At 41.2% G+C, this 24682-nt stretch overlaps 1 protein-coding gene across 1 annotated transcript in view; it reads left to right on the plus strand.

The window, feature by feature from the left end:
- LOC125935739 (rho guanine nucleotide exchange factor 28-like) overlaps window positions 1–24682 on the plus strand; it is a 27109-nt gene continuing 2427 nt past the window's right edge. Inside the window, exons 1-3 of the mRNA XM_049649632.1 lie at window positions 1–304; window positions 18984–19167; window positions 21693–21873. Of these exons, the coding sequence (XP_049505589.1) occupies window positions 28–304; window positions 18984–19167; window positions 21693–21873 (642 nt within the window). The 5' untranslated portion in view covers window positions 1–27. The remainder of the gene's footprint in view (window positions 305–18983; window positions 19168–21692; window positions 21874–24682) is intronic.

Here is a 24682-nt window from a genome sequence, read left to right on the forward strand (position 1 = left end):
CGTTGTCCAGGCCATGGGCTTCAGGAGATGGTGATGGTGTCTGTGTGCCTCTGCTCAGAAGGTTACTCCCCGGTGATCATGGGCTCTGGCTCCGTGACCTACGTGGACAACATGGCCTGCAGGCTGGCTCGTTTGCTGGTCACCCAGGCTGATCGCCTCACAGCCGGTAGTCATCAGACCTTGCTGACTCCATTTGCCCTGACGGCGGGAGCTTTGCCTGCTTTGGATGAGGAGCTCGTGCTGGCTCTGACCCATCTGGAGATGCCTCTTGGGTGGACTGTCTTGGGAAATTACTCACTTGAAGGTGGGTCCTCACCAGAATATTCAGATGTCTTTTCTGTATGTGCCTTACAATTTGTTGTCTGTCTCTGTGGGTTGATTTTCCTGCCCATTTTTTGACCTGATCCTCACTCTGATATGGCTGGATTCCTCGAGATCCTGGGGCACTCGTCTCTGGGCTGGTTGATGCTATTCGGCTCTATTCGAGGCGGGGAAGAACTTTGCCTCAAAGAGGGAAGGACTGTTGCTTGGTGGTAGGGTCTTGCACCAGTTCCTTTGGGCTCTGGCTCTACTTCCCTTGGCATCTGTTCTTGCCATGAGCTTGCTGCACTATTTACAAGTAAATAAAGTCATCAGGCAAGGAATAATAGGCAGTCAGCTCTGAGCAACTGAGCTATGGGAGTATGGCCATGCAGGAAATAAAATCACTATGTTGACATCTTTAAAACGCCAGTGTCACTGAGAGTATCCAGATGTTTGTGCTAACTTTTGGAGATACCTCTGGAATGGTTCCTGTTTATTGAAAGACTGTATAGACTCTTTTTTTTTTTAATGTTTATTTTTAAGAGAGGTAAACGGTGAGCAGGGGGAGGGGCAGAGAGAAGGGGGACTGAGGATCCGAAGCAGGCTCCATGCTGACAGCAGACAGCCCAATGCGGGGCTCGAACTCATGAATTGTGAGATCATGCGTTATGTCAAAGTAACACGCTCAGCTGATAGAGCCACCCAGGTACCCCAAGACTGAATAATTGGCTCTCAACACCAACCATCTGTGTGTGAACAAAGATGGGTGTTTTGTGTAAGTCCATGCAAGGCATGAGGCTAAACTGTTCGATAGATACTTCTTATGGTTATTACCAGTCACAAAATTTTATTAGAAATAGATGTTGTTAGTGGCGCCTGGGTGGCTTACTCGGTTAGGCCTCCGACTTCAGCTCAGGTCATGATCTTGTGGTTCACGAGTTTGAGCCCCGTGTCGGGCTCTGCTGACAGCTCAGAGCCTGGAACCTGCTTCAGATTCTGTGTCTTCCTCTCTCTGTGCCTCTCCCCCACTCATTCTCATTCTCTCTCTCTCAAAAATAAATAAAACATTAAAAAATTAAAAAGAAATAGATGTTCTATATTTTATTAAATACACACATACTATTGTCTTTGTGTATTGCATGCTTTAGTTTAATGGCTGGATGATGCTGTTTTCAAGAGTTTCTGCTTCCTGATAACTTCTGATTACAGGTTGGTTTACATTTGATCATGCATAAGATGCAGTGCACTAATCTAGGTAAAGGGGTATGATTTTTGTAAACAGAGTCATAAGGCCATTAGCCACAGAGAGGATCTCCATTTCTTTCTTTCCATCAGGGTTAAAGTAAAGCTCTCAGGGGGAAATTAAACATGTTTCTTACTCCTTAAGACCTTGGATGAGGTAAGTCACTATCCTAGTTCAGGGTTGAGCCACGTCTGACTCCTGTGTCCTGTACCTAGCTGTATGGTAGCTGATTGATATGTATGAAGGGGTGGGTGCCGGGGGGAAGTAGGAGTTATCTGTTCCCCTCGCCATTATCTCCAAGGACCTACCAAATGGCTTGGAACATATCAAATGTTCAAGAAGTATTTGTTGTATGACTGAAGGTTGTATTTTGGGACCTTGAAAAGAAAGTCACATCCTAGATACCACTATTGTAATTCATACATATATGTGAAAAAATGTACATGTTTTGTGGCTAAGGAACTTTGTTTATATGTGTATATGTGTATGCATGTGTACATAAACACGTATATACATGAGTATGTTCCTGTACATTCACACATACACATGTGAATTCACATATACATGTATATACATATATATTCATTTGTGTATATATGTGTTTTCTGGCTAAGGAACTTCATTTTCTTAAGCCTCCTGGCTTTTTAACTAAAGTCTAATATTGGAGGGTATTTTACTTCTTGGAAGGCAGATTCATTTTGGCAAAGGCATAAAGTGTTCATAATTTCTCACCAGTCACTACACTCGGGCACAAGTAAAGTGCTCCAAAGCCTCCAGGAGCAGCGATGCTGGTCAGAAGCAGGGCTCCTTCCCTAGCCCAGGGCCTCCCTCAGTATAGCAGCTTGGAGCCTGCAGCGTTGTAACTTGTGGTCCTGCAAGTGACAAATTGTTGAAGGTTAGGTTAATCGCACATGAATAACTTAAACTGTAAGAGCCTTCAAAATGGGATTCATGTTACCGCATGCTATATTTTCATCCAAACATTTAGGAATGAATTAAGATTTCCTAACCTTTCATCTGTGGATTGGCAATAGTACATGCATACCATTTTCTGTGTTGGGGGTGTATATATACTCAGTCATTTTGCTGATGTACATAGTAAAATAAGTTGGGAAAACACTAGGCTAATCCCCAAGTTGGCAAGGGTTCCCTTACAGCCATTTTTGTTGCTATTTGGAAATGTATTCACATTCTCTAAGCTTCCCTTGGCCATGATCTTTGGTTTATCTGTATCTTTATAGTAGACAGAGTTATGTCTCCTTTGCATGGTGAGATATAGATGGGAAAACAATTCGAGTGTCATAAAGAATCTATGTTTCGGAGCTGGGTTCGAATCCGGAGCCTGTTGCTTCCTGGCTATGAGAAATTCTGGGCAAGTTACTTCAGTTCTAATGTCATAGAGTTTTAATTTCTAAAATGAAGCATTATAGTACCCACCTCATTGGCTGGTTATAACGATTAAATTAGATAATATATAGTGAACCTTGTATAACAGCGTCTGAACATACTAAATTCTCAGTAGAATATGACTTTCATGTGTGACTGTGAATGGATTTCCATATGTAGAATATATTGTTTGTACATATGTAGGATGCAGATTACTTGGTCTGGACAAATGAGACTACAGACAAAGGATAAAATACAGGTATTGTAAACATTTCCTTGACAATTTCTGGGAACTTTTCTTGGCTTTCGCTTGGAATGGTTGACACTGCCTAAGGTAACATTGCCTGCAGCCTAGACTTCTGATGGAACTTCTCTATAGCATCACTGTTCAGGGATGGGGTTAACAACCCTTTTTCTTTTGGCTCATCTGAGTGGATGAATTCTCCTACTCTGTCTTCAAGTTCAAGTTCACTGATCCCTTCTTCCTTTTGATCCTGTCTGTTGTTGAATGCCTATTCAATCTTTTGTTGTCTTCTTTTTTTCTGTTTTTTAATAGTAGGCTCCACATCCAGCATGGAGCCCAATGCAGGGATTGAACTCACAACCCTGAGATCAAGACCTGAGTCAAGATCAAGAGTCAAATGCTTAATAAACTGAGCCACTCAGGTGCCCCTGCTGTTGAATCTTTTTATTGAATTTTCATTTCATTTGTTGTATTCTTGAGCTCTAGGATTTCTGGTTGGTACTTGTTTGTGTTGTTGTTGTTGAAATTAACACAATGTTCACATATTGCTCTCCTGACCTGGGAGAGGATCATTTTGACCATTATTTTGAACTCTCTATTGGATAAATCCTTCATTCCATTAAGGTTGGTTTCTGGGAATTTATCTTGTTTGGTTTGGAACCTATTCTCCTGTTTTTTCATTTTCTTTGACTCTTAGATGAAACAGACACCTCTCCCAGCCTTGACAGACCGGTCTCCTGTAGATGAAGTTCGTTAATCAGTCTAGCCCAAGTTCCTGGTTGCCTCTCAAACATGAGTGATTTCCCAGGATGTTATCTTTGTTCTTAGCGGCTCCCGGTAGTTGAGGTAGTGCTTAGGCCCATCAGTATCCTGAAAGGGAGGATCTCAGTTACCACCTAGATGCTGGCTGATTAGAAACCTGATTCTTAGGCCTAAGCTTGGAGAATATGCAGTCAAATGCCTTGCAGGGAAAGAATGGCAGGTGGGCATTTTTTTGTTGGCTCTCTCTGAGCTGAACCCTGGGGGGATAGTTGCATCTAGTCCTTCTGTGTGTACCCATTAATAACCAATTTTTTTATCCAGTGCAGTCCTCTGGGAGTCATGAATGCAAGCCACATTGGCTCTGAAAACTAGGCAATCTGGAGAGCTGTCCCTTGGGTGGCAGCTGTAAAACCTGGGGTGCCAGATGTGTGTACAAGTTGCTTCCAGAGAGATGCTGGTGACCTGGCTTTAATTTTCAAATGAACCAAAGCAAGATCATGGGGGGAATTGCCCATTGGCTCCCTTGGGGTCCAGGGAGGATCACAGTCAGCTCCTAGATGCATGCTAATTGGAAAGTGGACCCTTATGCAGCAGTTTATAAAGTATGCACTCAAATCCCTTCCAGGGAAAGACTGGGAGATGTGTCTTTATGCCTGCTTCCTCTATGCTGAGCCCTGAGGGCATAGTTGTGCTGAGTGCTCGTCTGTTAAGAACTGCGTCTTTGCTATAGTCCTGTAGGACTCACGATGCAAACCACATTGGCTTTCACAGCCAGGTGAAAGCTTTAAAAGTTGGGGTGCTAGATGTGACCCAGACCTTCCATTCCTTAGGGAGAAGCTGGGAGTTGGGGTTCCCTCTTGATTGTATTGTGTTTTGCCAAGGCTAGAATTCATGATGAGTGTGTCTCAGCCTTTTGTACCTGTTCCGACGTGGGTGTTTTCTCATGCACCCTGTGCATGGGAGTCATTCACTTAGTTCTTGGATTTCTCTCAAGGAATTACTGTGTGTGTAGCTTTACATTTGGTCCTTCCATGGGTGGAGGTGTGTCCTGTGTCAACAACTTGGTCCCTCGTTTTCAATTTAGCAGAGGTTTAATCTGAGCAGTTTAAATCTTTTACGTGCTCAATACATCTTTTCCTAAGGTATCTATTTTATTAGTGTTGTTTGTCTTCAAGGTACAAAAATAATAAACTAAGGAGCTGTGGCATAAGGCCTACTGAAGTTTATTGTGCGTTAAGTGATAGTGGCATCATTAGTTGGAAACAACTTTTTTTTCCTAGTAATTATTTCTCCTACCACTTACCCAGAAACAATGTAAAGCTTCACCACTGGCACTTAAAAATTCTTTGGGTTTATTTATTTATGTTTTTTTGCCAGATAAATGGATGTGCTGAATGAGAATTTATTTCTATAATGACTTCGTTTTGGAAGAATCTGATGGAAACCTTACTGGGGAGGATTACTGTATTTCTTTGCTTTTTGCATTTTGTAATCCCTCACTTTCTTGCCTTTTTAATCACTGAGCGTTATCTTGAAGGCCTCAAATCCTGGAGGAGGGCCAGTCTGAGCAGAGTGTTGTGTCTCGTAAAGAAAAGCGGAGACTTTTCTTGGCCCCGCTTCTTACCCATCAGTACTCACAGTGCAACTTTATCATATGTTCTAAGGAAGGAAGTATCCCTCGTTTTATTTAATTTTGTGTCATAAATAAAATTGAATTTCTATTTCATAAAATTAAACCCATTTCTTCCTGTGAAATAGCTTTCATGATAAAAGCATTTGCAGGATCTCAGGACCCTATATTTGCAGTAAAACTTGGAGTATAGTCATATATTCAATAAGATGCTACAGTTGATCTTTTTTGTTTGTTTTGGGTATTTTGCTTGGTGGGTTTTTGTTGTTTTGTTTTGTTCTTTTTATTGGACAGAGGGCTTTTCTCAGTGATTGGCATCATTTTGACAATTAGATTAACTGGGATAAAACCCTTGGTTTCTTTCTGTTGGTGCTCAGATAACTTGTGAGTTAGTCTTCCCTTCCTGCTCAACTGTATCATTTACTTCAGCTGTGTTCCCAGAAGCCTGACATGGCTGGAAAGCACCAACCTTGCCATCCCTAGTGAGAAAGCTACCATTTGAGTAAAGAGCCCAAAGGGACTAGAAATACTATCTTGGAAGACTGATGGCATTGCCTTTAGGAATATAATAGCTCCTATCCCAACCTACAGAATAAGTAGATGTTGTCTTGCTTAAGCTTTCTGATATAAGAAAAATAAGCCCACTCACGTTAAAAACAAACTCATGTCAAGATTCTCTCTCTCAGCATATATTTACATTTATAAACCAATATGTATGGGGTGCCTGGCTAGCTCAGTGTGGAGTGTGCGACTCTTGACCTCAAGGTTATGAGTTTGAGCCCCACATTGGGTGTGGAGATCGCTTAAAAGTAAAATCTTAAAAAAAAAAAAAATAGATGTACCAATATATAGCAACAATTTCCAGATTCAAGACCTTTTTTGCCAAAGTAAATTATTAGGAAAAGCGAATTTGGACTTTTCTGTAGTTCTCTAGGTAAAATAATGCATATGTTCAAAGGATTCATTATAGGTACAAATTTTTAGTTATGGGAAAGATGGAACTCTTTATTATTCCAATTATGAAAACATAAAATCTTTTTTTCCAGTTTCATTGAGACAGTTGACATGTATCACTGTGTAAGTTTAAGGTGTACAATGTGTTGATTTGATACATGTATGTATTACAAAATGATGACAGCTATAGCATTATGTAACAACTACATCCTGTTACATCATTACCATTTCCTTTTTGTGGTGGGAACATTTAAGAAAAGTGATACCTTGAATCGAATCTGCAGGGCATACATTGTATACTTTTTGAATAAAAAAGGAAAATTCTGTCTGTTAAGTTGTTCTATCAAGTTTAAAGAGTCAAACTTTATTCTTGCCTTTATAGGTGATGACATGAATGGAAGAAAGTTCTAGGGAAAGCCAACTGAGTTTTGAAACTTTTCTGCAGGGGTGTCTTAGATCTAAACACAACTGCTCTGTTTAGGGAACCAGCTTCTCTTTCTGGAGCCGTCCCCCCAAAAAGTAATGGGTGGAACTGGTAATCCCCACTGAAAGCAGCTTAGATAATTTATTAATTTAATTATTGATTTGGAAGATGAGAATCTTTGAGAATCCAGTAATTAAAGGAATGTGCTTGTTGCCAAGTACATGTTGTAAGGGTAAGTCTAAGTACTAGTGCTCTGTGCAAAAACCAGTCACATTGTGGTTAATCTTGACTTACAGGAAAAGTAGAAGCCTAGTCAGGCACCATAAGTTTAATGGAGAGGTCATGCTCTTACGAAGAAGGATCCTTGGCATGGTGCTCTGTTTTGTTAATAGGATCTTCGTAAATTAGTTGGAGAATCTTTGTTTTTCTACACTTGACAACTAAGGAGGGGAAAAGGAAAAGAAACGCAGAAGGCCAAAAGAACGTTGGAAGGAAGTTTACAAAAGTGTGGGTCATTCAGTAATGGTTAAAACATGTCTTGATTGTTTAGTGTTACTTTAAGGGGTTTAAAGAGCAGTTTTATTTTAGGAAAAGCCATTAATTGAGAAATAAAGTTTTTTTTTATTATTATTAAAATTTTTTTTTTAATGTTTACTTTTGAGAAACAGAGAGAGACAGAGTGTGAGCAGGTGAGGGGCAGAGAAAGAGGGAGACAGAAAATCTGAAGCAGGTTCCAGGCTCTGAGCTGTCAGCACAGAGCCCGATGCGGGGCTCTAACTCACAGACTATGAGATCATGACCTGAGCGAAGTCGGACACTTAATCAACTGAGCCACCCAGGCGCCCTGAGAATTAAAGGTTCTTAACTAAAGACTCAGTGGAAAGTGTCACTTTTCTGTGACATCTACATCATGCTTGAAGCCACACACCCAGAATCCTCACCTTTCTAGGCAAGAGCAGAAGGAAATGTGTGGGCCAGCAATGTTTGACAAAGGAAAATATCTGTTGACCTTTCTTTGAATAGAGGAAAGAGAACTGTAACCAGTAAGAAGCAAGATTTGTTTAACATTTGAAATAGAGCTTGGCTGGCGTTTTTATCCTTGAGTACAATTTGTTGGCTGCAGAAATAGAAAAAAATAGAGCAAGGCTCAGGAGCATCGCCCTGTTGGTTGGCCTTGACTTGTGTTCTAGGTCTTAGTAGCCAGGAGATGGCATAATGAACTTGAAGACTGACTTAGTGTCCCACAGACTGTGATAGGTCAGTTTTGCTTTTGAGCCCCGAAGCTTTGCACTGGATGGCAAATTTTAAATAACATCAGCTGGTGTCCTACCAGTGGATAGGAAACCCATAAAGGACAGATTTCTTACAAAATACAGGTTTTCAGTTTAAACAAGATTGAGGAGTATGGAAATTAATGCATGACAGGTATCCACTAACTCTGAGGTTTTAATTGTTTTTCTTGGAAATCTTGACATTTTTCAAGCAGTTACATATACACTCAATATTACTTTCTAGCCTTGTGTTAACTTCTGATAGTATCTCATGGAACAAACATCTCCGCACTTCCTTTTCTGACATTTTTAGCTGAAATTCAATTCCTCCAGTTGCTAAGGTAACCTACTGCATGAATGCTAGTGGTGGAGAGAATGTTTTTTAGAATAGGTGCCATGATAAGGGGGGTGGGAGGGAGGGTAGGGTAGGTGATGGCTATTGAAGAGGGCATATTTTGGGATGAGCACTGGGTGTTGTATGGAAACCAAGTTGACAATAAATTTGATAAAAAAAAAAAAGAGTTGGAAAAAAATAGAATAGGTTCCATGTTAAATTGGTAAAAGTGTTACACATTACTTAGGCTTGTATACAAATATGCATCATTTGTGACATTTTCAGTCTTTATTTTTAAGATTTTGTTTTTAAGTAATGTCTACACCCAATGTAGGGCTTGAACTCACAACCCTGAGATCAAGAGTTGCGTGCTCTGCTGGCTGAGCCAGCCAGGCCTCCTGAAGTTTTAAATCTTTAAGAATGTTTTCTACGTCTTCCACCTCCCCCCCCCCCCCCCCCCCTGCTTTTTAAGCCTTTTATTGTTAAGGAATGGGTTTTCTGGCAGTTAAGAATTTAATACGGAATTGAACTCTCAAGGAAAAGGAACCCCTCATCAAGTAATTTGAATTTATTTTTCAGTTAAAGCCTTATTAAGCACATTGTCTGTTTAAGGTATTATATTTTAAAGATGAGAAGGCAGCTGAAAGATTTCCTTAAATAATAAGCTTCCTACTTTTACCTGGCATTAATGGCCCTTAGACTGGAATGGAGAATTATCTATTAGTTCTCACATAAGAGATAGAACAGAGGGTTGTATTCAGGTTACTTTCTCCGTCTCTCATAGTTTTCAAGGGAAAACAATGTAAGTGGAAGCTCCTGCTTTTTCAAACGCCCTGCCCTGATGTGCTTCCTAAAGGATTTAGGACAATGGAAGGTTTTGGGATTTACCTCTGGGTGGCCATGTCCCATCCCTGCTTCTCTCATCTGGAAACCCTTCAAACAGCAGGATACATATGACTGTTTTGATTGCACTCAGGGGACTAACACTGAATTTGCAAATGACGGTATCCAAGGATTCTGCTAATACTCAAGGGAAAAAAAATAAAATTTTTGCTTTTTTCCCTAGATTTCTTGAAGAGGATTTGAATGTTAGCAGCTGTTCTTGTGTTACTTTATTTAAAAAAATAAATAATTGGCTTTAAAACTACCAAAGCTTGCAGATTAAAGGCTGATGGTGGAACAGGTAGGTGGGGCAGACTTGGAAAGGAGGTGGGCAGTGAGGCAGAAGTGAGGAGATGTTCTTAGGGAAATAACCAACCTGTGTCCTTTGGCAGTGACCTGCTGTATGTGGTCCCAGTGAACTGTGAAAGGCCTTGCCGTGACTCTTTAAATGTGGGCCTTTATGTGATCATGAGGCTATATAGGTAGAACCACCCCTCCCCCCCCCCAATCTTTTGTAATCCTGCCCTGGGTTCTAGTTCATAGTGGTACTCACATACTTGCTTTCTCTGCCCTACCTTTGTAGCGGTAGAAACTTTAATTTGCAGACCTGTCATGAGACAGTGGTGTGTGTGTGTGTGTGTGTGTGTGTGTGTCTGTGTGTTGACCTATCTGGCCAACATGTGCACAGTGGGGTATGAGCCTGCATCCTTAGGAGTGGTGTGGCTTAGTTCTTTATGCTTGGTTTCCTGACTCTTGCTTGGTTGACTTAAGTTCTATCTTCACTGCCCTTCTTGTTTTTGCCATCTTTTACAGAATCATTTCTTTGCCTTTAAGAATTTGAGTTTTGGGGGTGGAAAAGCCTGGGTTCAGATTCCTGGTGCTCCATTTAGTATCTGAATGAGCTTGGACAATTAGTTGATGGTGTCATATCTCAGTTTCTGCTCTTCTTCAATGGGGATAATAATAGGCCTTACCTTGTGCAATGGCTGTCAGGGTCAAATAAGATAACGTATGTAAGTCACATAATAAATGTTAGGGAGAAACGAGGGATGTAACGTTCTTACGGTCACCGGCAACTGACAAGCATGAAATAAAAAGGGTGGTTGTGCTGGTCCGTTTCTTTGCTTTCGTTCGTCTGTCAACAGCTGCTCATGTGGACTTCTCGTGATCTCTTTCAACCTCCTCACCCTCACCCCAGGCACAGAGCACCTTAAACACTGGTTTCTTACTCGGCGTATTCCATCTAGCTTCCTCTTCTAGGCTCACCAGAATATCCCTAGCTGAACATGCCCCTCGTGCTGAAAGATGGGATGAGGTCTCCCCACTGGTGGGGTAACTCACAACCATTGAGTTAAATATTTCTCAGTCTAGCCCTTTGTACAGAATTCTGGCTTCCAGTGCGTGGGAGGGCAGTGAGTGGACCCTGCCCAGCTGTAGACCACAGCTTGCCTGGTTGTGCTTCAACTCGGACTCCCAGTGCAGATTTCAAAAGGCCATTGCCAAGATTTGATGAGTCTACAGTTTTTCTGCTTGTCAATAATACAGTTAGATGGTACTGTATTTTCATTTCTCTCCCAAACAGAACAGCATGCTTGGAGGGTCCCTTGGAGGGGGGGGCTGGCAATTCCACAGGCTCCCCTGCGGTGCGAGGGGAAAGAACGCTCAGTGCCATAGTAGGCTGTCAGCAAATGCAAAGAAGTGAATACATGGAGAACACGAATAAGAGCTTGGAGAAATATTAACAGATGATGAAAAAAAATCTAGTGCACAGGCTGGAAGGGGGGTATGACCTAATTGTTGCTTATGGCACCTAAGAACCTCCTGCTGCCCAAGGCATGGGGCTCTAGCACATTTGTCTTAATGGCTCATCTTGTGTCCTGCATCGATGCAGTTACAGCACCCTCCTAAGCAGACGGCTGGTTCTCTTAATTGACGCTTTTAAATTATAACCAAAGGAAAACTGTTTTGCAGTATATCATGGCTCTCTTTAGTGACAGTTGTACTCTTTCTATGAAAAAGATCAGATAAATGTGTACTACTGGTAAGTCCCCCCCCACTATTGGCTTTCATAGTTCATGAGAACCCTGCCTCATGTGTTACTTTCATTACATCACCCTGACAATCCTGGGTAGTAGGCTGGGAAGGTAACACTTTGCTTCTCCAGATCAAGCAACTTACAACTTGAAAATTTAAGTGGCCTTTCCAGAGCCACATCTCTCTCAGTGTTGAAATCCAGATTGTTCAGTTCTTTTGTCTGTCCACCTTTGTGCTATACACTGTTGTGTCTGGATTCTGAACACAGAATATTGACGCCCACCTTGTATAATTCAGTTTGGATATGTCCCCCAGATAGCGAAGGCCAGAAATTGGTGCCCATCGTTGAGTCCTGATAAGGACTTTGTAGTGTTTCAGTGTGTTAGTCCTAGTTCCATAAGGTAAAGTGTAACCAACCTTTAAGAGCTGCAGACTCCATAAAGTGCCTTCCAGCATTGTGTATCGCAGTGTGAATTTTATGGAATGATACTGTGTGATCGATGTGTTCCCAGATTTGCGGTCAGCGGTTGTAACTGGGGTGTCTCCTATATGTTCGATGCAGAAAATTAAATTTCAGGAAGCTAAAACCCACCCTTACGGTTGTTACTCTCCTCCTGCCTTGGGCTTTATGACCCAGCCAAGCCTGCCATGTTGGTACTGTGCTCTTTCTTATCTTTCCTATGAACCTGTGTATACTTGCCGTTCCTGTCCTAGACCCAACAATCTCTGATCTTACGTGTGGAAGGCTGATTTTTACTTGACACACCCAAGTCCTGATGAGATCACTTAAATGAAAGCTACCATAATACATGATTTTTCCTCCCATTTTGTTGAGAGTCCTGGGGTGGGGGGGGGAATGAGATTGTGTCATGTCATATATTCTCACCTGTGCTACATAGAATTTTTGGCAATACTTTTTTCATTCTCTTTACTTTCTATTCATCATTTTGGCATTGTATAAACACCTGTAAAATTTCAGATCATGATACATGATAGAGGTTGATCATCCTGCAGGGTAGTTTCCTTATAGGTCCAATAGTTTCCTTATTTCTATTCATACTCTTTCTGTCTAAGCCTAGACCTGTAGCTCATCATACAGTGACTTCAAGGGCCAGATATTTATTCTGAACAGAAGTGGGTTGACAGCATGCTATTGGAAGACAAGGGACCGTGCCCATCTTTGCAGCCACCGGGTCCGGCATCTAGTACTAGGTTCATTCAATGTTTGTTTACTGAGTGGGTTAAATGCAAAAATTGAGGCCTCCATCAGTATATATGTGGTTTTGGAAATGAGAGGACAACTTATTTTAATGATTGGGTTATATGTGAATTAAAAAATGTCTTTTGTTATTCATAAACTTAAAGTGTTGAAGACATTTCAATGACTCCACTCACAAGTTACAGAATATTAAGTCCTACAATGTAGAAGTACTTCTGAATTAAATTGTATTTAAAAATATTTGCTTCTAGATGATTGTCTCTGTCACACTTATTTTTAATATCTTGTTTACAGCATTTAAGGATATATCTTGGTTTGGCAGCAAATATAGAATAAAAATACCTTGCATCAGTTACAAACTTCTTTTTGTTATTGGTGACATGTTTTAGATAATCTTTTTAAAATTTATTTTTTATTCTCATTAACACGCGGTGTAGCCTTGACTTTAGGAGTGCAACCCACTGATTCATCTCTTATATTTGACACCCAGCGTTCATCCTGAAAAGTGCCCTCCTTAATAAAAGTGCCCTCCTTAATGCCTGTCACCCATTTAGCCACCCCATCCTCCTCTATCAGCCCTCAGTTCTCTGTATTTAAGAGTCTGTTAGGGTTTTCCTCCCTCTGTTTTTATCTTCTTTTTCCTTCCCTTCTCCTGTTTTCATCAGTAGAGTTTCTCAAATTCCACATATGAGTGAAGTCCTGTGATATCTGTCTTTCTCTGACTTATTTTGCTTTAGCTAATAGATCTTAAGAGATGACTGGGAAGACCGTGGTATAAAAAGAAAGCAGAGCTTAGCATTTTGTTAACCACTTACTTATTGAAAATAGCAGATCTTAACCCTGATGTTGCAAGAATCGCTTGGGAATCTTTAGGAAAAAGCTAATGCTTGGGTGCCACCACCAGAAATTCTGTTTTAATTGTCCTAGGGAGAGGCTTAAACACAGCTCTCTGCACATGGGGGGAGAGACATACGGGTGTCATTAGATCCCAGAAGAAGCAAAGTCTCACTCACGGTCCCCTATTTCTCCCAGAGAGATAACACTGACTTGTACAGTAGTCCTTCCTTGCTTTTCCTTGAATTTCTACTCCCTGTGTATTCCTGAAAAGTATGCCTTAGTTTTCACTTTTTAAAATGTTAATTGAAACATGTTCTGTGTATTCTTCTGTGACTTTTCCCCAACATTGTATTTCTTAGTTTTTTTTTGTTTTGTTTTGTTTTGTTTTTTTTTTTTGTTTTTTGTTAACGAGAGAGTGAGAAAGAAGTGAGCACACAAAGAGGGAAAGGGGCAGAGGCAGAGAGAGAGCGAGAGAGAGACAGACAGACTCCTAAGGAGGCTTTGTGTTCAGGGCAGAGACTGTTTTGGGGCTTGATCTCAGGACCCTGGGATCATGACCTGAGCTGAAATCAAGAGCCAGACCCTCAACCAACTGAGCCACCCAGGCACCCTTATATTTCTTGTTTTTTTTTTTTTTCCTGTATTTATATTTCTTGTTTTTTTTTTTTTTCTGTATTTGTCTAATTTTCAGTTGTTAGGATACTAGTGTGATTATTCTACAGTTGAATCTATTGTTGATGGACGTTGAAATCACTTCTATTTTTGACAATTTTACATCTTTTTGTGTGTTTGCTGCTGTGTACAAAGCCTAGTCCTCAGGAGGGTTTATTAAGTGGGAGTGGAATTGCTCAGTCAGATACAACATAAGCTTTGGTAAATTTAATAGACGATCCCAATGTGTTTTCCAAAGTGGTTATGCCGATTTACGTTTCCTGTAGCAGTGACTGTGAATTCCTGAGGGCTTGATCATTTATTTTTCAGTCTTGCAACCTGAACTTTCTACTAATGTCAAGGCATAGACGGACCTTGTGAAGCTATAATGGTCCCAGATTTGGACTGAACAGTATATAAAGTCACTCTCCTTTAGCAACAGCCACACTGTCTCTGCTCCTGTGCTCACGCGCTCTGGGAGGTCCTTTGGTGTATACTGGATATCATGGATGCTGGATCCCTGGTCATTCAGGGCCAGGGTGAACACTCTCAGGAACTTGTGCCTTTGATGTGACAGCCTCATTTTCGAGGCAGAGAAACTGAGGTATGGCACAGCCAGAGGCTTGGGCTTTGTACCTCCTCCTCTGTCTGGGGCAGATGAACCTCCCTTTTTGCCGTGACGGGAAATGCTGATTGAATGTCACAGCCTGCTCACTTCTTGTTTTGTGCCTGGGTGATCTTACTCCCAGGATGTGACAGGTCATATCTTCTACTGTTTGCCATTAGAACAATTACTAGTAATTCTGTTTTAGAAACATTAGTGCACATAACTCCTGGCACCAGCCAGACAGGATGAGGCATATTTATTTGGTTAAAAAGAACATTTTAAACACCCTCCTTCCCATGTCTGCCAAATTGTATAACCTCTTTTCACAGCTTGTTTTCCTGACCGCTGTTAAGAATCTGAAACTCTATAACAAGCAGAATTATTTATATATGTCACAGTGTTTCCTATTTCAGGCTGTTTGCCTGATTCTAGGCTCTGAACTTTCCTACTGAATGAGAAAGCTCTCTCTCAAAACATTTTGGTCAGTTTCTTACTTGTTTTCTCCAAAGAACAGAAGATCCTCTCTTCCCCTGCCTTCCCACCTTCCCAGGAAGTGGGGAGTTTGGGAGGGAAGGACAGTTTGAGCAGTGAGCAGTTCAGTCCCACAAGTTTGCTGTGCTCTCTTAAGAAGTAGATGTGAGATTGGAGCCTGAGGAAGGGAGTAGGGAGCTGGATTAGCAGAACAGTCCTGGAAAGTGCTCCAGAGGAGGGAACTTCTCCCCACACCTGCACTGTCAGCCAGATTAAATACACTGAGCTACTTCCCAGGTTCCAGGGCTTGTGCGTCACTGCCCCCAGGCAGTGTAGGGGAGTTGCATTTAAATGATTGACACCATACTTGAGTTTATCAATGGTTTGATTTTAAAGGGAATGCAGGGACACCTAGGTGGCTCAGTTGGTTAAGTGTTGGACACTTAGTTTAGGCTCAAATCATAATCTCACAGTTCCTGAGATTGAGCCCCACATCGGGTCCTGCACTTACAGTGCAGAGCCTGCTTGGGATTCTCTCTTCGCCCCTACCCTTACTTGTACTCTCTTGCGCTCTCAAAATAAATAAACTTAAAAAAAAAAAAAAAAAAAAAAGACCTGGCTTAGGTTTAGATATTCCGTTTTTGTTCTTTTTCTTGGAAGAAAATTGTATCCCATAGAACCATGTGATATTTGTCACCAGATTCAAATTGGGATCTAGGACTTAGAAATTCCATCCCAGGGTAGCTGGTTATGATCTAATGCTGACATACGTGTTCGGGAGTGTCCTTGTGCATGTGTGTTGGTTTCATTACCAGATCCTAACTGGTCTCTTCCTCATTTTTAAGAAGGGGGGATAAATGGAAATGTTCTCAAACATGCCTTGTTGGTAATCTGTTCAGAAGGAAAATCCGACTTTCTAATAAAATGAGTTTAAAGGATAAAATAAACATCACTTCTTCAATAGCCTTTTGAAGGTATCAAGTATATTAAACAGATACCTAGCAGGGGTACACACTTCGTTTTTAGTTGTTTTGACATTTCAGTTGTCCTCTTATGGGGCCAGGGGGTCTGTGCTGTGTCACACAGACAGACAGGGAGCAAATGCACTGTGAAGTTGTGCTTTTCACTCCGAGGACTCTCTTACATATTTGAGATAGAAGTCTTTATGGGGAAGCAAAAATAATGTAAAAATAAGAAGGGGGACAAAACATAAGAGCCTCAAACACAGAGAACCAACTGAGGGTTGCTGGAGGGGTTGTGGGTGGGGGGATGCGCTAAAAGGGGAAGGAGCATTAAAGAAGACACTTGTAGGGATGAGCATTGGGTGTTAGGCATAGGGGTTGAATCACTGGAATCTACTCCTGAAGTCCTTCTTGCACTGTATGCTAACTAACTTGGATGTAAATTAAAAAAATAAATAAATTAAAAAAATGAATTGCAACTAGAAAAAAACTTTTTTTTTTTTTAAAGGCTGTACATTCTTGATCTAGATAAATAATATAAACCCCTAGGGGCATCTGGGTGCCTCAATTGGTTGAGTGTCCAACTCTTGATCTCAGCTCAAGTCATGATCTCACAGTTCATGAGTTCACGCCCTGCATCGGGTTCTACAATGATGGTACAGAGCCTGCTTGGGATTCTGTCTCTCCTTCTCTCTGCCCCTCCCCTACTTGTGAGCACTCTTTCTTGCTCTCAGAATAACGTTAAGAAATAACGTTAAGGAAAACCCCACTAAAGATAAAAACAAAGCAGTTTTCTTCTGCTTTTCTTGTAGTGGAGTATTTCCTTCTAATTGTTTGAAATTCAGATGTTGTTGGATGCTAGCTCTCCAAGTAGCATCAGCACAGCCTGCTGGGGAAAGAAAGCGGAGTTAACTCCCTACCCTGGAAAGACAGAACGACACCTTTACACGGCCTTACCGGGCTCTTTAAGGGGGGAGGGCAGGGTTGGAATGTCATGAGAACTTGAAGTTGGGCTTAATGATGGTCTTCTAAGGCAGAGGAGTGGCGGTAGGCAGGGAAGGGAGTTGGATTAGGACTGGATAAGGATCATGATATCATAAAGCTTGGTTTCAGGGTTTAAGCTTCTTGATGCTTTTTGCAGAACAGTTGATGGGTCTTGAAGGGATGATGAATATACCATCGTTTGCCCAGGGAAGAGTCTCCTGGGGTTGGTTACTGGTGGGGTTATGTTAAGGAAGACAATGGAAAAGTAAAGTCATGTTCACGGAGACTGTGAACTGTGTGGAGAAGTAGGTAGTCTTTGTCCTCAGTGTCAAGACTCCATGAGAGTATGTAGTTTTTGTTCACAGATTTTAGTCGAGGTGTCAGAGGCGGAACTAAGGACGGTATGTGCTCCAAATAGCACCTGCAGTCATCTATGAAAAGCTAACTTTTATGGGTAACTTTTATGGGTACTCAACAGGGAAAGGGCCCCCTTGGTCATATATTCGTTCATTCAACAGGCAGCTCTTTCTAGAGCATATACGTGTGGTTGACACTACACTGGGGTAGAAGACATAGGTCCCTCCCCTGCTGGCCTTTCTCTTCGGTACGATGCAGTGTGCTCTGCACCTCTTTCCTATTAGAACTTCAGCCAGTAACATGACTCAACTTAAGGGGTACGTATGATTCAAATTCTTACTGCATGCTTATTCCACCAGATACCAAGTGTTAGGATTTTCAGGTTTAGTTTGTGAAGGCTGGGTTTGTTTCAAGGGGCGTCTTGATGCCTACGGAGTTCATGGGCCTACTTTTTTTTTAACGTAAGCATATTCACTTTTCTCTGTATGTCCAGTGTAATCTTTACCATGAGCCATCTGTGTTCCAAGCACTGGGTATTGCAGTAGAAACATCGGTGTACAAACTGTACAAATCAGGCACTTTTAACATAGACAAATCATGGAGATTCTAACAGTTGCTGTTCAACTCACAAATACTGGATGACTCAGTTTGTCACATACTACGCTGGGTGTTGAGATTAAAAAACAAAATTCCTCAGTCTGTACACTGATACACACAGGAGACAACCATAATGTAAAGTAGCAAACACCACGGTGAAAACTCAGATACACAGATCAATCAGGAACCCTCTGTCAAGGGGCGTGTGAAAAGGCACAGGCTGACTTTTTTAAGCAGAGCGCCAAAGTGGCTTTGCCAGCCCTGAAATGATCTAACAGATGGGTGAAAGCACCTCTATGAAGTTTGGGAAAGACCATGGTCTCAAGTATTCTGGACACAGGAAACCCATTGCTGACCCAGCTTCTCATCAGGGGCGGAGCACCTCTGAGGATGAAGAGTGGGAACGGGGGCTCCTTTACAGTTGGGGCCTCCGAGAGTCTGCCCTACTGAAATAGCAGTATCTCCTTAAAGGGCACGTTGGAGTGTTTCTGAAGGGCGGTGGTGTGCTCCTAGCACTTGTTTTCCTGGACGAGTTTAGTGCACATGGGAAAAGGGACGTGAGTGTGCACTGTAGTGGGTGGGAGCAGCACTGGGCTACCGATGAGCCAGCACTGGGCCAGATTGTCTCCAGCACCTACTGGCTGCCTAACTTTGGACAAATCACTTGACGTGTCCACATATATAAAATGAGGTGTTTGGATTAGATGCTTTTGACGCTTCCTTCCAGTTCTAACATTCTGTATTATGTCTAAAGACATGGTTATCTTGGATGAAACGTATAAGACAAAGTTTGTGAATAGAGGAACTAATATCCTGTGTTTTCCTTTTCAGTGTCTTTATGCAGAGAGTCTCTTCTACACCTGGCTATGAGATGGGGCCTGCCTAAGCTGTCTCGTTTCCTCTTGTGTCTCCCTGGGGGAGTCCAGGCTTTGGCTTTACCCAATGAAGAAGGTGCCACCCCATTAGACTTAGCTTTACGTGCCGGATACTCCGAGCTGGTTGAAGACATCACAAAGTGAGTTTGGCTACTTGTTAGATTGATTCTCTCTTAACCTATTTCTATAAAGTGTTCCAAGTATTGTGGAAAAATAGAAATAAACCAAATCACAAGCTAATGTTGGTTTATGTTTTACCATTAGTTCCCATGTATAAAGTACAGAGTATGTGAGCAGATAGACAGATGTATTTATTATCAACATTTCATGGGGGGAGTTAGGGGAAAAAGTCTTGAAAGGCTCAGAGGGAGCTATAATAAAGAGAAAAGTTGGCAAAACACTAGCCTAAACCCTACTTACCTTTCAGGTTTCAGCTTAAATAGGACTTCTTTAAAAAAAAAAAAAAAACTAAACTAAAAATAAAAAGCACTTCTTCAGAGACACCATCTACATTAGGGCCTTTTGTGATCATGATTAATTTATAATATGGTGGTTAAAATTATTAACAATATTAAAAAATTTTTTTAATGTTTTTATTTATTTTTGAAGGAGAGAGAGACCGAGCACGAGTGGGGGAAGAGCAGAGAGAGAGGGAAACACAGAATCCAAAGCGAGCTCCAGGCTCTGAACTGTCAGCACAGAGCCCAAATGCAGGGCTCGAACTCACGAACTGTGAGATCATGATGAGCCAAAGTCGGACACTTAACCAACTGAGCCACCCAGGCGCCTCAAGATTATTGACAATATTATTTAGAATTTTATATGTAGTCATCATTTGTTGCCTAGGTCTCCATCCTGTGTCACTTAAGGGCTGAAACTATTTGTTTACCCATTGTAGTATTTCTGATACTTTTTCAGTATATAATGCTCACTGAAAGAATATAAATTATTGAATCAACCGAGCCAGCCAGGCACCCTAAATTTTTGTTGAATCAATGATAAATGAACCCTAAAATACTGTGTGGTTATTAGGATTTAGTGAAGTAACGTAAAAGAAACAATAATGTAAAGGGGCTGTAAAGTTTGCTCTGTTGATGACATCAGCATTGTCAATGAAGGAAGGATGTGTCATTTTTTTCTTACAATGGTTCAGATTGGTCGTTATTCTGAAGAAAGGGAGATTCGTATATAGCGGTTTCCTTGACTTAACCAGGTGTTGAAAAATGGGGAAGTGCATTGAAAATTATATATAAATATTAAATATATTCAGAGTATTATTACCTGGTGTATCTTAATGGACTGGTTTTTCTTGTTTGGCTTATGAAACTCAATGTGATTAATTTATAATTTTATGCTGCATAAATGGATATTGGCATAGAAGTCCGAGCTTTTTGTTTATTTTTGTCCTACTTTAGTCACGTGACTGCCAACCGAGGAAAAAAAAGCCAATCCAAAAGGTCTTTTCTTGGGTCTAATATGACCCCACTTGCTTGGCTAAAAAGGCCAAAGCAGGACTACTTTCTTTGACTTGGTCATTGTGGGGGGTTCAGATTTAGATCAAAGCCCAGGAGGCTGACTTCATCTTGGGTAGTTTGGTACCTTTCACCTGTCTCCAGGACCAGAAAATATTATGTTAGCGTGGGGAGTTGTTTTCTAAAGATTCTGGAGTTGATACTAGTAATTCATGCTAAGAATTTGGAGAGATACCCACATCTTAGAATGTAAGTGCTCTTAGTGGATCTCTTTTTGTTGCTCCATATGATGGAGTTAATATTTATTTGATTGGAAGTATATTCTCTTTTTGTGAAGCAAATATTCATTAACAAGATGAGGTCATGTAAGAGGAGGAAAGAGGCATAGAACTAATTCTGTGAAGTGAGGAATCGGTGGGGGATGTGACAACCTGCTGAGGTGAGCTCCTATCGGGAAGCACTAGCATTTTCCTCCGAAGGCTCCTTTACCGTTGCAATTACATGACCTTGTGAGCTGTCCAGAATATTACGATACTAACCGTACAGCCTGCATGTAGCTAATGAATGTGCAGTTGTTCTTGGCCAAAACAAAACAGAAAATTAGTTTATATTCAAGAATTCAGCTTGGGAATATTGTTTCTTTGTTTATAGGTGTTTTCAAGAATAGAACAAGATCAAATTTATGCTTTTTTAATTTGCCTGATAAAATGATTTATAACAGTGGACCAGTGTGTTATGAATATCCCACTTGTTTGTACCATCTGAACCTCGCTGTGCTCCCTGGAGATCATATCTATTTTCCACTGTAATCACCTAATAAGCTGTTGGCTGCCAGCTAATTTGTTCTATTACACATGACCCCGTTAAAGCAAGAGGCATCTTTTTGAGTTAAGGAGAGAATACAATATTGAGGGAAAATACTGTGTTTAAAAGTCAGTAGTTTCATTAGTTACATAAATATCTTTAAAATATGTAGTATACGTGAATAGCTTTTCAACTGACATCTTCTCTAGGTAGAAAATTTAGCTTTATTAAAGGATCTGTTTACGTGATCATATGTACTTGTTGTCAGTGGGTGGCTTGCATGGATCATTTGCCAGTTGGATTTCTAATACTGGGTGCAGTGAGGGTACTGGGATCTTGGAGTTGATATCTCTGAAATTGCCAGTGGGTTTTGATATGTGACATTTCAGTTTCCAGGGCAGACGTTTCCCCGACTTTTCCCGGGTGCAGCTCAGTGAAGATGCCTTCCTGCAGTATATTCACTCCTCAGAAACGCTGACCTTGACTCTGAACCACACGGCTGAGCATTTGTTGGAGGGAGATATTAAACTCTTCAGGAAATACTTTTGGGACAGAGCCTTTCTCCTCCAGGTATGTGTCCCTTCATTTTGGTATGTAATAACTGATACTCCTTGAGAGTACAGACAGCAGGCTTATTCTTTTGGAGGGTAGCACTTCATTTTTTTATAGCGAAGCTTTGGACATGAAATTGGAGACTGTGTACATTGGTAGAATGAAGATTATTGCATAATATTTTGGAGGTAGAACATAGTAACTTGTGTAAGGATTTATTTTCCAGGAGCCAGCGTCCCCAGTGTTGGATTTTAATTATCTAATACTGGATATTTTGTATTCATTTATTGATTTTACTGAATTTTTTTTAATGTTTATTTATTTATTTTGAGAGAGAAAGCATGAGTGGGATGAGGGGCAGAGAGAGAGAGAATTCCAAGCAGGTTCCATCCACACTGCTAGTGCAGAGCCTGATGTGGGGCTTAATCCCACGAACCATGAGATCATGGTCTGAGCTGAAATTAAGAGTTGGCCTATTAACTGACTGAGCCACCTAGGTGTCCCTGATTTTACTTAATTCTTATTTAAAACCATTACATTTAAGGCTGTTATACATGAAGAATACCGACTTCTGGGCTTTCTTAAGACTTAGATGTAGTTAAGCATTGTCCCAGCATGTAGATTCTTCTTGAATGGGAATGGTCGTTTGAAATCCGTTCGTTTTCAAAGGCTGGCTCAAACACCAGCTTTCAGTGACATCATAGCATGCTCAGCTCAGAGTTTAAAATGTTTCATCTTTATTATTTTTTATTTTTATGTAGAATCTGGAGCAATATAAAGAATATTTATATCTTTTAATTATCATGAAGCAAAATGTTACTTTGAGTAAAAGGCTTGAGTCTGTCTAGTTGACAGTGCTCCAGGGTATAATGGATTCACTCACGAGATCCCCTGATGTCCTGTGTTCCCAAGTGTTTGCTTCATATAATTAAACTGCAGTTTTAGTAAAAACAAAACAAAAAAATCCCCCAAAACACAAAACATTGCTATCAAAGATTATGGTTGGCTTAGTCCATATAGGGTTTTATCTAAAGAAGTAAAATGAAGAGCATCTGGGTGGCTCAGTTGGTTAAGCATCTGATTTCAGCTCAGGTCATGATCTCATGGTTCATGGGATTGAGCCCCATGATAGGCTCTGTGCTGACAGCTCAGAGCCTGGAACTTGCTTTGGATTTGGTGTCTCCCTCTCTCTCCCCCTCCCCCACTCATGCTCGCTTGCTCTCTCTCTCTCTCAAAAGTAAATAAACATTTAAAAAAATTAAAGAAATAATATGAAACATGCTCCTCATTGTGAACTACATCCCTTTGTTGGGTTTTAGGAAATGTATCATTTTCTGGCATACAGTGTTGCCTCATTTGCTTAAGGATGCTTGTCATTTTAAGACAGTAAGGCCATCAGCCATTCCTGTGGCTTCTCACCCAAGCCCCCAGGGGTAGATATTCTGACCAGGCCAAGCCATGGCCTTGAAGAGCAGCATTGCTCTCGATGTGCTCAGCTCCCTGCACCCGTGCAGGGACACAGCTCAGGAGCACGCGTGTCCTTAGATGGGGTGTTCTGGTCACAGCGCAGCATCTGGTGACAAAACTCTTAAAAGCAATAGAGCCTACCCTGCGTATAGCAAAAATCATGACCATTTGTTTCATTATAAAAAGCCATCAACTTCTGAGGCTGGATTCATGATTTCTCATGACACATTTGAGATAATACTGAGGGCCTGGAAGATGTAAGATGAGTAGATACCGGTGTTCAGTAATTGATGGTAGTGGACTCAGAGTAACAGAGACCAAATGGAGATTGCTTTCCAGTTTCTTGGAGATTGTCATTTTATGAGAAGGGCTCAACGGAAGAATAGAAGCTGTGTGGCTGGGTGGTGAGCAGAGGAACAGGAAAGGAAGAGAGCAGAGATTCATGAGGTTACTGTGATTTATAAGAAAGAAAGTCATAGTCCATGCTTTGGATCCATTTGGGTCCATTATCCATCCATTGGATCATAGCTCCTATGACCACAACCTTTGGGGTTTTGAAGAGTTGACAATGATGTAGGTGTCTTTTGTTATGTTAATGAGGTGACTCTCAGAAAGTAGCTAGTGTTGGGCACTGTGATTAGGGGGTTGGAACTTTCTTTCATTCCACCCTCTGGCCTGGGTGGGGGCTGCCGGCAGGAGATGGAGTTCGCCTGTGGCCAATGATTTAATGAATTGTGCCTATGTAATGAAGCCTCCTTGAGAACCCAAAAGGCCAGGGTTCCGGACAGCTTGTGGGTTGGTCGCCTGGGATGGTGATGGGAGTGGTATGCTCCGTGACAACACGGAGGCTCTTTGCCCTTTGCCTGTACCTTACTCCACGTCCCTGAGTTACATGCTTTTGCAATAAGCTGACAATCTGGTAGGCACACTGTTGCTCTGAGGTCTGAGAGCCCCTCTAGCAAATTAATCACATCCAAGGTGGGGAGGTTGTGGGAATCCTGATTTATAGCTTTTTGGTCAGAAGCACAAATAACAGCTTGGACTTACAAGTGGCATCTGAAGTGGAGGTAGGCCAGTCTTGGATGGTGTCAGAGAATTGCTCCTTCGTAAGGAAGCTTCCCCCGCTTCCCCGCCCCAGCCTGGAATTGGGTCCAGAACCCTAATAGACATCCAAGTAGTTCATCCTCACCCGTGCTACAAAATGTTTCCATGGTATTCTTGAATTCACAGTCTTCAGGGGTACTTCTTTCTGGTTTGATTCTATTTTATTTATTTATTTATTTTATTTTATTTAAAAAAAAAATTTTTTTTTAACGTTTATTTATTTTTGCGACAGAGAGAGACAGAGCATGAATGGGGG

This window comes from Panthera uncia (assembly GCF_023721935.1).
Source record: "Panthera uncia isolate 11264 chromosome A1 unlocalized genomic scaffold, Puncia_PCG_1.0 HiC_scaffold_17, whole genome shotgun sequence".
Lineage (NCBI taxonomy): Eukaryota > Metazoa > Chordata > Mammalia > Carnivora > Felidae > Panthera > Panthera uncia.